Source organism: Periplaneta americana, chromosome 5 (genome assembly GCF_040183065.1).
Source record: "Periplaneta americana isolate PAMFEO1 chromosome 5, P.americana_PAMFEO1_priV1, whole genome shotgun sequence".
Lineage (NCBI taxonomy): Eukaryota > Metazoa > Arthropoda > Insecta > Blattodea > Blattidae > Periplaneta > Periplaneta americana.
Window position 1 is genome coordinate 17047030 of NC_091121.1, and position 16586 is coordinate 17063615.

The 16586-nt window shown below is 37.6% G+C and overlaps 1 protein-coding gene across 8 annotated transcripts in view; it reads left to right on the plus strand.

Annotated features, from left to right (window-relative positions):
- The window catches only part of LOC138699485 (ankyrin repeat and protein kinase domain-containing protein 1-like), a 113436-nt gene that overhangs the window by 4485 nt on the left and 92365 nt on the right, over positions 1-16586 (plus strand). For 7 of the 8 annotated variants that reach the window (XM_069825401.1, XM_069825398.1, XM_069825399.1 and 4 more), the window contains exons 3-4: positions 448-578; positions 11843-12710. In XM_069825401.1, coding sequence (XP_069681502.1) covers positions 555-578; positions 11843-12670 — 852 coding nt within the window. In that variant the 5' untranslated portion in view covers positions 448-554 and the 3' untranslated portion in view covers positions 12671-12710. Of the gene's footprint in view, positions 1-447; positions 579-6087; positions 6232-11842; positions 12711-16586 lie in introns of those variants that run through there. The other variant, XM_069825406.1, reaches the window with a different exon arrangement.

Here is a 16586-nt window from a genome sequence, read left to right on the forward strand (position 1 = left end):
TCGTATTCGCTTTGTTCACCTTCTATTCCCCTTGTTCTCCTTGTATAATGTATTCCCCTTGTAGCAACGAGAGAGGATTGCATTTTTATATGGCGGTCAATTGCCAAGTTACTCCACCCTCACTTAGTGAAAAGAAAAACTAATATGTAAAAAATTCGAACATTTTGTCGGCTTATGCACAAGGATAAGGAAAGCTGCAAGGTAATTAGTGAGAAAATATTGTCGCCTAATTATGAGAGTAACCAAAATAATGAACAAATTTGATTTGAAACGTTCTGAACTTAACTTTAGCTGTTCTTGAAATAATTTTGGAAAGTGAGGAAGTCAGAGTTAATATTCGCTTACTAAAGCCTTCCTAGATTTCAGACTGACAGTATTCGATAGTAGCATAAAATTCCTGCAGTCACTTAATGTATGTCGTTACAAGGCTTGTCTTTGTGATTGCAGCCACAGAAGTTGTAGTTCTGCGAACCGCAGGCGGGCGATAAGGAGGGCCTTATCAAACGGAGACTTTTCGCTTTCTCTGCGGCATACCACACCTTGCAGAAGACAGCATGGACCCGACCCGAGGACACTCTGTAAGTTACACAGCCTTGCATTCACATTGGTAATTGCTTCAATGTTTCGCTGGCATTGTCAAAAATGATATCACTCATAAAACTGGTGCAGTTGCATGTTGAGGATGTCGGTGTAGCTTACAGTATTGTAAAATTAGTTATTTTAAACTTTTTTTTTCTTTTTATCTACCAAATGGATAACAATAAAATTTCTTCTTCTTCTTCTTCTTCTTCTTCTTCTTCTTCTTCTTCCCTTCAAGTATCAGGCCAAATGGCCTGTTACGATCTCACAGTTGAATTCTCAATCCAGCGCTTCTTTGGACGACCGAGAGATCTCTTCCCGTTTGGACGATAGTGGAGCATGACTTTTGGGATTCTATCTCTTTGCATGCGATGCAGATGATTTATCCAGTTGTTCTGATAATGTTTTACGTGATTAATTACAGGTTCTAGTTGTAATTCTTCCATTACTTCTTCATTGCGTTTGTGATTCCATTTCGTATATCCCGCTGTATATCTCATAAATTTCATTTCATTAGCCGTTATTCTGCTTTCGTCTTTCTTCCTCAATGCCCATGCCTCACTGCCGTAACAAAGTACAGGTCTCGCCAAGGTTTTGTATAGGCGAATTCTAGTATGCCTTTGTACTAGGGAAGGTTTCATAATGTTGTTAATTATTCCCATTGTTTTGGTGTATTTAGAAATTTTCTGTGAAATGTGTGCTTCATCGAAAAAAGATAATGTGTATCCGACATATGTAAAATAATTTACTCTTTATAATATTTTTGAATCTAAACATATTTCGCTAGGCACAGGGTATTTTCCGCAGAAGGCCATAATTTTAGTTTTTTTCTTTATTGATTTTCATATCATATTTAATTCCAATTTTGTTAAAATTAAAAATTAAACGTTGTAATTCATCTTCTGAGGATGCCACCAGAGCTAAATCGTCTTCAAAAAGTAATGAATCTAGTTGTAAATGTCTATTGAGTTGTATATATCCATGAGGCAATTTTATATGTGAAAAATGCAGTCTTCCTGCAATGTAATAGTAATATACGTTACAAGAGCGGTATGTTGACGTTTTCATGGTCGAGGAAAAGATTGAAAAAGCGAAACGTAGTTGAGCTTTTTTAATTTCCGAGAACATGAAAATAAACATACCGCTCGTGTATCATACATTATTTTGTGCGAAGATCGTTTATTACGTACCTGAAAGACGAATTTCTAATTAGTTGCAATGAAATCTCCATCTTGGTTTCTGTTTAATGACGGCAACTTCGGAAAACCAAAATATATTTCTTGCTATAAAATGTTTTCTGTGTTTACTATACTCCAGCAGGCTGTGATATACGTCTGTCTTTTTTTTCCCCCCCAGTCTATAAATGCGAACTTAAAACAAACAGTAAGGTTATGTAATGATTTATTTTTCATTTTAATATTTTAACAATATTATTTATATAACATATTGCAGTAATAACAACCGAATCTGGAATCTTGTTGATTTTTTCACTGCTTCCTTAACGTTACTTGTATCAGGAATGCAATAAGTTTCGTGGAGTAGTAGACTTTACTTAATTTTTGCAAATATTTAAAAACAATAATTAAAATTGCAATTTAGGTGAAATTGCAGTGGTAAGTTTCCAATTTATAATTATTACTATGTTAAACGTCTCTAAAAATAATATGTTAAAAGCCTAAAGCAGTAAAATGAATGTCGCGCTAAAGCGGTAAGAAGAGGGAAATTGTTATGTGTGTTACGTTGGGAATACTGAATGTGGTATTTAACACTTACCGCGTATTGGTTCTGTGCGGAAAACAAGCAAATATGCACGATCTCGCACAAAGTTCTTTGTATTTATTACACGATAAAACACAAACTACAAATTAATTCTATGGTGCATGGTAAAAAGTGCGTAAGTCATAAATTGAAGACCTCTCCGGAATAAGGGTGTAACCAACAAGACTATCATTCATGTTTCAGGAGAAAGGGAATTAATTTCAGGGCATATTTCATTAGGCCTATATTTACTAGTAGAACGATTTGGCTAATCAAGAATACAAGTTTATTCAGTTATTGAATGGAATAATTTATTGTTATAAATGAATGCTTCAAAATTACTTTTTGAACCTAAGTGACATATCTAAAAGGAGTTGATATTACATCCTTTTTTCCGGGGAGGTCTTCAATTGGTGATTTTAGTTATGACTGCCATGCGATTACAGAAATTGTACTTCTTTAGATGGTACAAAGAGCATGTCTATCCTCTTGCATAATGATGTAGAGTAGGGGTGTCGAACTGAGGCTCTCAGCAGAGTCGCTTCGCTAGTGTTGTAGTTGCTGTCAAGGACGTAGCCGCGTTGATCGAAGATAGGGAAAGCGAGGGTAGGGGAAGCCTGCGAACGCGCGACATTGAGCGTATTCCGAATCTCACCGGTGAGCAATCCGATGGCATCACGGTGTTCCGAATTCCACCCATGACGTCATTGATGCTCCACCGGTGTCGCACCGGTGCCATCAACTTGCAGAGGTGGTGGCAGTCTCCATCAGCCGCCATCAGTGAATCTGATTGGTTCTTGTATAGGGCGGGAATTAGCAGACGAATGACATCGTGCACTGTTGTGTCATGGCGGTGTGTTCTGCTTTAGTTCTGCTGTATTGTTTGTAATGAGCACAACGTAAAAACAATATGTTAATGGCTTATGAGCGAACATGTCAACGGACCAGTTATTACTACCGGTTCAAGAAATAAATTGTTTATGATCTCTTTTATTTGAACGAAATGGCAGTACGGAAATTTCGCAAAATTTTGCTAGCGTAGCACAGATAACCACTTACACAGTCGCCATGACAGCATAGATTCTTCCAGCAGTTTTGTTCCTTATTTTCGTTGCAACGTGACGTCATTGATGCCACCGGACCGATGAGATTCGGAATACGCTGATTCGCTGATTGAAAGACTAGTCAGCTCTGTATGAACAAGCGCTCTTTAATAAATTTATGTGAGAGAAATGGAATGAGTGTTTTCCTTTAAAGAGAAAATTGCTTATTGGAATAATAAACGTATTTCTTTGAGTCTAATAGATTTATTTATATCTTACATTTTGGACGAACAAACTGCTTTCATAGAAAGCTGACAACGCGTTATCTTCACAACAATTTCATGAATGTTTGTGTTAATTTTCTTAGCCGTCATTAACCAAACATAATTAGGCAAGTGTTTATCTGACATTCCGCTACGAATATGTGACTTTGTTAATTTCATTAATGAAAATGCAGCTTCACAAACATAAATCGTCGCGAACAATGAAAACACATTTGCAACAAAAGCGCCTAACGTAGGAATCGTCGCGTTTTGCAGCAGCTTTCCAAAATTCGTCAATGGTTGATGTCTTTTGCTTATCTTTCAATAAAGAATCGCACTGTACTTCGATAAGTTCGGAAGTAAAATCTCGCGAATAATTCTGGAACGATGGGTCTACTGTATAAGGGGAAGTGAATAGTAAAAACTTCTTTGTCATTCGATCAAAGTCGGAGAAACGTTGCTTAAATTCCTCAGACAGGCTGTGCAAATGACTAATAAAATAATTCTTTCTGACTGGATCCAAAGAACAAAGAAGTGTCGGGGAATCCTCCAAATTGTTTGCACTTAGCTGTATACGGTACAAGGACAGTTTAAGACTAAAAGCTTTGACTATGTCACGTAAATGTGGTACCAGCGAAACATTTCCCTGAAGACTTACGTTAAGGTCATTTAATTTGGTTGACATGTTCGGACGGGAATCAAAGGTCTTGCCACCAAACGTCATCTTCCGATTCAGGTAGGGCCTATGTCGAATTTTTTCTCCTTTAAAAATATTTCAATTTCTTCTCTTAAGTCCGCAAATCTCGCCAATGCCTCGCATGGCCCGTAACAAGAACCGAAGACACCTCATCTTTCGGTACGCGGCTCCCGGGAGAGCCTCGAATCTGATTGTCGTAGCCTCGACCACCGTAAAAGCCTCAGTTCGGCACCCCTGCTATAGAGCTTCGGATTTCCAGTCCATCGTAATGATATTTGTCTTCATTTCAAACTTTGTTTTTGCTCTACTGAAAACTTTCAATTCACGATTTATGCCGTCGGCCTCGGTAGCGCAGTTGGTATAGCGCTGGCCTTCTGTGCTCGAGGTTACGAGTTCGATCCCGGCCCAGGTCGATGGCATTTAAGTGTGCTTAATTGCTATAGGCTTATGTCAGTAGATTTACTGGCATGTAAAAGAACTCCTTCTGGACAAAATTCCGACATACCAGCGACGCTGATATAACCTCGGCGGTTGCGAGCGTCGTTAAATAAACCATAATTTCATTATTTTCATTTATGCCCCTTTTACCGCGCACCATAGAATTAGCGTATTCAAACTAGCAACTCTCCACTAAGTAGAGATCTACCGTTTCCCTCATAGTTCCGTTATGTATTAATTGTATTGTTTTTTTTTAATTGTACTTCTTATGGCCAGTTTGTCCAAGTAATGTTTAATTTTGCTTAACGAATGTTAAATTAACAGTCTGTTTATTTTTAAAGCTTTGTTAATGTATTTTCCATTTGTTCAACATAATTTTGTTTAAGATAACCAACACTTAACTATAACGTCTGTTAGCACTATTTTAACAACTCAACAGCAGTTGGTAATGATTCTACACATGTAAGACAATTATTTTATTGGCTAAAATTAATCTTTAAATTCTATATTATAGGGTGAGTCATGAAACTTGCATAAAATGACAACCTGTTATAGTAGGCCACGCTCCATAAACAAACAGTTTACAAATGAAAGTTGTAGGTGACGTGCTGAATGATAATTACAAAGTAAGGTTATATTTCCTCATTGCTATTATGGATACGAAATACGAAAGAAATAAAATAACACTGATGTATTTAAACAGTCCAAAGTATTTTTTAATTGTTATATTACCAGTCATATGCTAAACAATCCCTACAGAGAGACACAAAATATTAATTTCGCAACTTCTGTTCGAACAGCTGTGGAGACATCGGCCATATTTAACTAACTGTTAAACGAGTTAACTGCCCGAAATCCTACATTTAAAATTAACAAACTGTTTAAGAGTTTAACAGCCGTTATATTTTCTAACAATACTTGGAAAAATCGGCCATTAGAGTCATAACTACAAAACCATGCTATTTCACTTGTCAACTCTCAAAATTAGTAATTTTATTTTGTGTTAAAATAATATAATATTTTTTCATTAAGCTTTTCATACAAATACGTATTTAAAAAAAGAACAAAATAAAAGGTTATAAATAGCTAGCTGTAAGGAACACGTATTTATTTTAGACTTAATACTGTGTGAAAGACTTTGCCATAATACATCGTAGGATAACCACAACGCTATCTTATAGCCTTTTACTTTGAGAATTAAGTAAATATTTTGTGTCTTATCAAATCGTCTTTTTATCCTTATCACTTCAAATATTTGAATTATATCGCCATTTCGATAATAATAGATTAGTAGATATCTTTAGGCAAACTTTGGTATACCCATATACTTTTCGTACTTTGTTGTTACTGAGTAAAGACGAAATATTATTCTGAAGTACACTGTTGGGTAGTCTACACAGTGATTGTTAACCAGTGGTACTTGTACATTTGAGGTACTTGGAGAGGACTAAAAGTGAGTTTTTTTTTTGCCTAAGGCATTGCCCATATAAGGTAGGTGTCCCTGATATGGCCATGCTAAGGTTTGAGAATTTTTCTAGCCGCCATTTTTGTTAAAAAAATGTAAACCACTTTTTTCTTACTCGTTCTCAGTCTAATGGACTTCCTTAAAACAATTTCCTTTCCCCATAAAAATAGCTTTAATTGTCCAAAACTTGCCAAACTCCAAAAGTCCACCTAGTGGCCATATCAGGAACATGTCCACATGATATGGCCACCCTTGTTTCATGTTCTACAAATCGTGATTTTTTTCAGTTTGATAGCGCAGTTGTGCTAAAATTAAATAATTTTGGTGTAAAATGAATAAACATGACACTCAATAATCTTTTTTGTAATTCAAAAGTGTAGTCAAAACAGGTTTTTCCATAAAAAATTAAGTTGTTTTTCTTAAAATACAAAATTTTTGCGTAATCCCAGTTATAAGGCATGTAAATTTGTCAGGTGGAAAAAATAAAAGTGAAATGAACTTGATATGACCATGGTGCATTTGATATGGCCATATCAGGAGCAGGTAAGCTTTCACGAAAATCGTTTGATTATGAACAACTCGTAAAAGATACGCCATCAACGACAACACCAATCAACAGATCATTAAAAACTGAATGGAGTACGATGGTTTTCATGAAAAAAGTCTTTGAAAAACATGCATAAAACAAAGGAGACTTACCAGAGAAAAATAAGAAGAGGTCACATGAAAACCGCAAAACAGGCAACTGACGCCATATTGCTCAACCTGACTAGATTCTAAAACGATCAAGTGACATACCAGGATGCCCTTTCACTGGATGCTGCTGCAATTTAGCGGATTTTTTGGTTAACTAACTCACAATAGGGGGGTGGCCATAACAGGAGCACCAACCTTAGTTTATTCATTAGGAGAGGTGAATGCAAAATTGTACCTGTGTATAACTGTAATAAAGGATAGGAAAATTAATTGGAATGAAGACATTGATCGTATGGAGGATACCAGTTCTGTGAAGATAATTATACGTAGATTAGAAACCAAACAGAAGGAGAAGTTTAGTGTAGGACGCCCAAAATTTAGATGGAAAGATAAGTTAACACAGCATTGATGAATGGATACGGCAAACCGCAGATTTAATGCCAAAGGAAAAAGAAGAAGATTAACTTTGCGTTCCGAATGCATCGCTTTGACAGACGTTCTTTCTTATGCCCCTGTATTTTTGTGTGAATCCAGTTTTTCACCATTTCGAAACAGTTTGAACTAAGAATAGTAATATGCGTTACAAGAGCGGTATGTTGAAGTTTTCATGTTCGAGGAAAAGATTGAAAAAGCGAAACGTAGTTGAGCTTTTTTAATTTCCGAGAATTGAAAGAAAACATACTGCTCGTGTATCGTACACTATTTTGTGCGAAGATCGTTTATTACATACCTGAAAGAGGAATTTCTAATTAGTTGCAATGAAATCTTCATCTTGGTTTCTGTTCAATGACGGCAAATTTGCAACACAAAAATATCTATTTTCAACATTGTTGCTTTAAAATGTTTTCTGTGTTTACTATACTCCAGCAGGCCGTGATATACGTCTGTCTTTTTTTTCCCCCAGTCTATGATGAGTCTGGATCTTGTTGATTTTTTCAGGGCTTCCTTAATGTTACTTGCATCACGAATGCAGTAACTTTAGTGGAGTTGTAGAGTTTACTTAATTTTTGCAAATATTTAAAAACAATAATTAACAGTGCAATTTAGGTGAAATTGCAGTGGTAAGTTTCCAATTTATAATTACCGGTATTACTATATTGAACGTCTCTAAAAATAATATGTTAAAAGCCTAAAGCAATAAAATCAATATGTCACTTAAGCGGTAAGAAGAGGGAAATTGTTATGTGTGTTAGGTTGGGAATACTGAATGTGGAATTTTAGACTTTCCGCGGATTAGTTTTGTGCGGAAACCAAGCAAATACGCACGATCTCGCACAAAATGATTTTTTTTTAATGTAATGCCATTTTGTACTCCATTCTTTAGGTTTAAGATATTTGTTTCATGTAAATCTGATAATAGGTTTTAGAAATAAACATTTTAGCGCTACACATTTGAAGAGGAGGGTGGGCTCAAACCTTATTTGATTTTACGATACTTTGCAAAATTTAAACAGTGAAAGCTCTAAAATTATTTAACGTATTGACGTGATTAATTTTTAAAATTAAACCTTATTTATCAAGCTAGAGATTAAACTTTTCATAACATAATCTTAACTTCCTATAACATTAATAATCGAGAATTAATAATAAAATTCATATTTTTAAGAATAAAAATAAGTGTAATGTTATTTATATACTTGAAGCACTAGTTGCGAGAGATATTTTACTATAGGCCCTGCAGTAACTTAAATTCAGTAGTTTCAAAAAATAATCCTGAATCTATCATGGTTGTAACAGAAATTAGAGCAGTTGAAAATAATCGTCACACCAACAATGACTTTCTTGTGTCAGCAGAACTCATTTATTTCAATGTGATTAGCTGAGTTTTACGATTGTTCTGTGTGGTAATAGGCTATATACATTAATTTCTTTGAGATATTACAAACAAAAAAGTTTAATACAATTTTACTTATTTTTTCTTTATTTTCGAGTTAAAAAATGTATTATATTAAATAATTCATAGCGTGTTTTTGGAAAGGTATTGATTTAATTCCCAATATGCTCAGTCAGTTTCAGAGAGCAGTGTATTATGACAATAAATTATTGCAATAATTTCAGTTGTGTCCTTTGTGCAGAAAGTTGATCCCAGCAAATGTAACCTTTCGTTCTGAAAAATAATTTTAAAATGTTAAATTTATTCTGATCAAATTTCTTCATATTTTTGGAGGTAAAAACTGAAATTCTTTCAATAATTTATTATCATAATCACTGCTCTCTTACACTGGCTGGACATATTTGGAATTAATTCAGTAGCTTTCCCAAAACAGGCTATGAAATGTTTCATATAAAATGTTTTTTTTTCGAAAAGGAAGCAAAAACGAACAAAATAAAATTGTATGAAGGGGAGTTGGTCATTATCGCATGCAAAATAATGGTAAAAATAGCCTATCTTCTAGCAGTCATAAATATAATAGTCTACTATTTATCAGTGGTTTTTCATTTTTGTTAGCTATGTGTGTATACATATTAAGCTTTAAAATGAAAAAGAATGGTGACTCTAGAATAAATCTGTATCCTTAAATTAATTTTTTTAATTAAGCACAATTTTTTTTATAAATTCACTACATGTCTGTGATTAGGTACACTCTATTCACTTATTATAACACATATAGAATTGAAAATTTGACCACTTACTGCTAACAGATACTAAAACATACCCTACTAATTATTCATTATTGGCCTGGGCCTCCCTTAGTAATTGTCGCCTTCCGTCTCTATCTTGTGTAGCAGCCTTCCAATTCTTTCACCCCAACTTTCTGGCATCCTCTTCCACTCCATCAATCTACCGCAAGTGCGGTCGACCTCGTCGTAGCGAGGGGGTAAATTAGTACACTTCCATTTTCGGCCTTTTTTTTTTGTTCAAAATTCTCTGAAGTTTTTTTTTTTTTCAAATAAGCGGTGTAAAACGGCGTCCCTTTTTAATTGTTTCTTGTCCTAAACTTCCCTTAATTATTTCACTACAGCGATCAGCTACAACACCACTCGTCATCCTCGCTGCGTGACGTTGTATAGCACGCACTGTATAAATCTCTGCTTGTACGTGTGTTAGCGGGTTCGGCCTTCTGAAGAGAGACGAGGAGAAAGCTATAGGGCAGGTGTAAGGCAGAATTTCTGCCGCGCCAAAATACGAGGCGAAAGCTGATGGAGGAACTATTTGTGGGAGCTGGCAGCTATCGGCGCCAGATCCGCTCGTGCCAACTGTACTTGTCAGGATACACAACTTGACACTAATTCGAAACACCGCAGATTGCTTCACATTCCATAATATTCAATCTACATAGCCATAGGTATCGACTCAGTAGGTATAAGTTACAGTGTCAACCAAAAGTAGAAAACACTAGTTCCTGGTCTTGAGCGTTTGTTCTGTGATTACTGGAGTTTTGTGCGTAATTAAGCTTTTCGACTGTTATAGTTTGAAGGAAAGTTGAAGAATTTGTAACGGGAAATGTTAGAGTTATGACGTTCTTTATATTTCTTTAGAAATGAAGAATTTAAACATTGTAAATAGTTTTTTTTGGACGTCACTATATTTCATTCATTCTTTCTTTCTTTCATTCAGTGTTCTGTCCAAGGACAGATCTTTCCTGTTTTCTGTCTTCCTCTTTGTCTTCTTACATGATCCATGTATCTTAATGTCGTCTATCATCTGATATCTTCTTCTACCCCGAACTCTACTCCCGTTCACCATTCCATCCAGTGCATCCTTCAGTAGGCAGTTTCTTCTCAGCTTACATTGCATATAGACCTGTTAATTCTTCTTCTACTTCTGCATTTCCGGGTTAGACAGTAGTTGCCTTTTCCTATTTTCGCTGGTCTTTCATCTTTTGAGTGGTCTTCCTTGGTCTCTAGAAAAGAATATCTAGGGGTGCTATTCATAGACATTTCGCAGCACGCGCTACGAACGTACTAAGCTAGCCCCGGCTATCCACTGGTTACTTGTACAGAATTCAAATCATATTCTATCGCTAACACTGGTTTATGAATACGAAAAACGCTGATCATCCACCGGAAACCCGCGCTAAAAGTGTCTATGAATACGGCCCTGGGAAATTATGTGAACAGAGAGTAAGTTACAGAAGTATTACACTATTCTTCCGGCAATATTGAAAATGACTGTCAGGATATTAAAGATGCAGTATTGAAAGCAGATGAAGAAAGTATTGGCTACAAAAGGAAAAGAGAATAGATTTATGTCAGAGTATCAAAAATCAAAACAAAGATATCTGGTTTCCTTCATTCCAATGCTCTGGTCACTGCTGGGTTGAGTGAGGGTGATGATTTAGACATAATTTTTCTCACAGATTAGTACAATCTTTTGCTATCTCTCTTCCCCCATTACCGCAAACTGTGACGTTCGACAGAGGCAGAAGATCTGTACGGGACTCGTTCCGATAAAACAGTAACACTTGAGATTAGCTTTTCCGATATTAATGTTACTTTTCCGAAATTAAGATTAGCTTTTCCGAAATTGAGATTGAAAAGGTATAGTTACTTTCTGTTCATTAAACCGCATTTGGACAAGTTAAAAGAATCCTGAAGTGCTCCCAGCTCTCTCTATTCCGTTATACTGATTCCTAGTTATTCGAAAATGATTATATATAGGCCTACCGGTACGTAATAGTCAAACCTTATTTTTGCGTAGTTCTTAGTTGCGCGGTACGTAAGTCATTCCTCTTCAGTTACGAACAACTGTTGTCCTTCGTCTTCATGCCACTCGTTGCCAATAAAAATAGCTATTGCACGTTTGTCTACCTTGCTTTCAAAAGAATGCGTTTGAGTGTGTAACTAGTTTGTAAGTTGTTTAGAAAAATGTGGCTAGCCCTCGAACTGCTGTTGATGACCTAATTAATTGTTGGTAAGAATGCAAGCGCAACACGACACAGAATTTATTTCATATTTGCAGATGACGTCACCTCGAAGCGTCTCAGACGCCGTGCAGCGGCCGTCGCGCATGCGCCTTGTGGACGCCGAGCTTTACAATGCTGCGCGCGAGCGGAACCTTCAGGGCGTCCAGAAGTGCCTCGCCGGCGGGGGCGACGTGAATTGCCGGCGCCTCGACGGAGTAACCCCATTGCACATGGCGGCGGAGAGCGGCGATCAGCGCCTTCTGAACGTGCTGCTAGCGGCGGAAACTCTGAATCCAGACCTGAGGACGTCCCAAGGGCACAGCGCCCTGTACTCCGCCGTCGAAACGGGCCACGAGGGCGTCGTCGTCGCCCTGCTGCGCCGTGGAGCGCGCCCCGATGCAGCCGACGCCCTGGGTCGCACCCCGCTCCACGTGGCAGTCTCCCTCAATAGGCCACGACTCGTCAAATTGCTCCTCGACGCCGGGGCGTCCCCCAACCTGGAGGACGATTTCGGAGAATCCCCCCTGGACTTCGCAGTGCTCCGCAGAGAGTCTCTGCCCCTCACCCGCCTGCTGCTGACCCGCGGGGGGGTCCCCGGACCCATGCTGCTGCACAAAGCAGTGCTTCAGGGTTGCGTGGACTTGGCCTACGAGCTGTTGCGGAATGGTCGCGCGGATGTGAACGGGCGCGCTGAGCTCCAGCAGTACACACCTCTACACTACGCCGTGCTGGCAGGCAACCGAGATGCAGCTAGCGTCCTACTGAAGGCTGGCGCCGATCCGCACGTCAAGGGGTACAACGGCGTCAGCCCCCTCAAGATGGCGACCATGTACCGCGACCTCAAGATGCAGGAGATGTTGAGTGCCAGGGTTGTGCGCCAATAGTGCGGAGGACGTGCTGTGAGAGAGGAAGTCAGGAAATAAGGTACATTAGTGACATTCAATCTGTAGAAACATTGAACAGTAATATTCCTTTTAATTTCTCTTGTACCAAAAAATGTAAAGAGTAACAATTGTAATGCAAAATTCATTTTAGAGATTTATACTTATAAATACATGTGCAGCATCTCTGATATCAAAAAATGTTTTTCTTTATTATGAAAATGATGTGAGTTGAAAGCGAAACGGTCCACTCCAAAATTAAATATTAAAACGGTTATTAAAAAATAAAACGCGCCAATTTCAGTCTTCGTGATATTGAGAGTTTCTCCTGGCTCACGGGTAGTTGTAAAACAAACAAAATGTATTCTATACTGTATATTATTTTTAATGTACCGAAGTACATATTGATATTTCCATGCAGATATTCTGCGTCATCATACGATGAAAGAGTAATGGAACGGAGAAAAATTCTGGATATCTGGTGTGGCTTAGTGGATAAAGCATCAGCACGTAGAGCTGAAAACCCGGTTCAAATCCGGCGCCGGAGAGAATTTTTCTCCGTTCCATTACTCTTTCATCGTATGATGACGCAGAATATCTGCATGGAAATAGGCCTAAAATATGTACTTCGGTACATTAAAAATAATATATATGATATGTGTAAATCACTTCGTGATTTAAGACGGCGCTTATTCCGTCGGATCCCGGCCAACTAGTCACTCATAACGAGTGCACCTCAGCACATGTGTGGACTTCAGTCCTACGTTCATAGACATCTATGACGTAGTGCAGAGGGAGGCCACTAGAGGGAACCCAAGAGTTGGAACTTAAACTGAGACGATTCTGTCCGACGCCGGAGTGGATATTCCGTGTAGCTTAGTGGATAAAGCATCAGCACGTAGAGCTGAAAATCCGGGTTCAAATCCCGGCGCCGGAGAGAATTTTTCTCCGTTCCATTACTCTTTCATCGTAAAATGTATTCTGTTCGGTGAAAAAGGTTTAAGACTGATGTACACAGCGTCTTTCAAATTTAAGTATAATTTAATTAAAAAGCGATAAGACATCAAGAATTAATTTAATAAAGAGACATTTCAGCTTCTGTGAAAAGAACGAATTTGACCTTTTTCAGAATCTCCGCGCCGTCAAGCAATAAAACACAATAAACAAGTAGGTTACTATCAAATATGTTTTTGGACGTATAATTCAAATTATATTTGTGCAATCAATAATTAACTATCTTTCCGTGGCCACAGAGAAGATGAGGGTCTAATAACAGGAGCAATTATTTACACCTTTACTTTTAAATTTACTTTAAAAATGAATCTGTTATTCGAGACATCGCTTAAAATCGGCATCAACATTTAAAAGGACATCAGCGGAGATTAAAAAGAAGTTATTGAGATCATGACTTCTGTCGTTGAGGAATTCAATAATGATCGTTTGTTTCAATTGAAGTCGATGAGACCTTACACTTGTCTTACAAGAGCCAACTGATCATAATTTCGTGGTACTGTATTCAAGATAGGATTGAAGAGAGGTTCGTAGATTTTCACGACATCTCAAGTGCAGGTATCGTTAGTGTGATTTTGAAATAATGGAATACAGATAAGAAACGAAGTCATACGTCAAACCTACGATGGTTACTACGTAATGGCAGGCCAACAAAAGGGTGTACAACATTTCGTAAAGCAGTTTTTCTCTCATGAGATCTTCATACACCAGTTGAATCTAGTGCTTTTATGTAGTTCAGAAACAATACAACAAGTAGGTGCGTTTATTTTTTATTTAACAGTTTTCTTTGAGCAAGTTGTTCAACCGCACTGTATCGCCACAAGAATGCACTTACTTACTTTCTGTGTTTTAAGGAACCCGGAGGTTCATTCCCGCCCTCACATAAGCCCGCCATTGGTCCATATCCTGAGCAAGATTAATCCAGTCTCTACCATCATATCCCACCTCCCTCAAATCCATTTTAATATTATCTTCCCACCTACGTCTCGGCCTCCCCAAAGGTCTTTTTCCCCAAAGGTCTTTTTCCCTCCGGCCTCCCAACTAACACTCTATATGCATTTCTGGATTCGCCCATACGTGCTACATGTCCTCCCATCTCAAACGTATGGATTTTATGTTCCTAATTACGTCAGGTGAAGAATGCAATGCGTGAAGCTCTCCGTTGTGTAACTTTCTCCATTCTCCTGTAACTTCATCCATCTTGGCCCCAAATATTTTCCTAAGAACCTTATTCTCAAACACCCTTAATCTCTGTTCCTCTCTCAAAGTGAGAGTCCAAGTTTCACAACTATACAGAACAAGCGGTAAGATAGCTGTTTTATAAATTCTAACTTTCAGATTTTTTGACAGCAGACTGGATGATAAGAGCTTCTCAACCGAATAATAACACGCATTTCCCATATTTATTCGGCGTTTAATTTCTTCCCGAGTGTCATTTATATTTGTTACTGTTGCCCCAAGATATTTGAATTTTTCCACCTCTTCGAAAGATAAATCTCCAATTTTTATAGTTCCATTTCGTACAATATTCTGGTCACGAGACATAATCATATACTTAGTCTTTTCGGGATTTACTTCCAAACCTATCGCTTTACTTGCTTCAACTAGAATTTCCGCGTTTTCCCTAATCGTTTGTGGATTTTCTCCTAGCATATTCACGTCATCCGCATAGACAAGAAGCTGATGTAACCCATTCAACTCCAAACCCTGTCTAATCCTGAACTTTCCTAATGGCATATTCTAGAGCGAATGCACCACGAGATTGAATTTTCACTCGAGGGCCTTTACAACTGTAATTAAAAAAATATTTACGCGAGTTGTGCCGCGTTTTTAACACATAACCGACGACGAAAATTTTCACTGGAAGTATGACGCTATAAGCTGTGCAGAATGATTGATTAAGCACGTGAATGACGCAAATTTGTGTACCTGTTCTGCGTTTATGAGGCAATGCTTCGTTTTCGCTGACCCCTTGTTTGAAGTTCTACATTCATTGTCATAATGAAGTTCAATGTATAACATAAATTATTACAATTACGGAATAAACAAAAAATAAAATTAAGAAACTGGGATAATGTGTATTATAATAGAATGATTCTACTCACAACTCGCCATTTCACATATACAGAAGCAAAGACGTGACACCTTCATTGGAAAGAGTGCAAAAAAGTGTCCAGTTTAATGAGAATGTAAGGTTCAGTGACCCTCAGAAGACTAGAATGAAAGTTTTGACATACGAAATCATCGACTGCCGAGAATTCCATATGTGAAGATTTTCCACAGCTCCAGTTCGTGGAATTAGTGAACAAAAAATCGTGGAATACAGGAAAGAACTTTCTAAGATTAGAATTTCCAAACTAATAAAGCAGTTGGTTATTGAAATTCGGACCAACTTGAAAACACTGAAGTATTTGATTACAAAACACCTAGACTCGGCCTGTGAGTAGGTCATTGAGCTTTTGCGTTTGGTTACCCCGCTATTATAGAAAATAGAGGGCTAAACCTATTTAAGAAACTCTATGATGAATCACTACCTCTGTAGCATAGCCTAAGCATTTTAGCAATAGAAGACAAATTTCTGGGACAGCTCTTCTCCGATACCATCTTCATTGAGGAGGTAATTGAAACGTTCGCAACAAAGAAGATGAGTTGGTATCAAGTATTGTGAGATTAACGTCAGCTGCGAAGATGGGAGTTCCTAGCTATGCAGTGTTGTCACGTGTTTGTCCTTTATTGTTAAATAGTAGAACTGTATGTTTCTCACCTACTAGCACCTATGAACCCATGAAGATAACTGATCAATTATGTATGTAGTTAAGACACAATCTGGCAACATGGAAATAACTCCAAGCGAATAGCATGAATAGAATGAAATCGGAGGAAAGAGTAGTTTGCCCCTACTTTACTG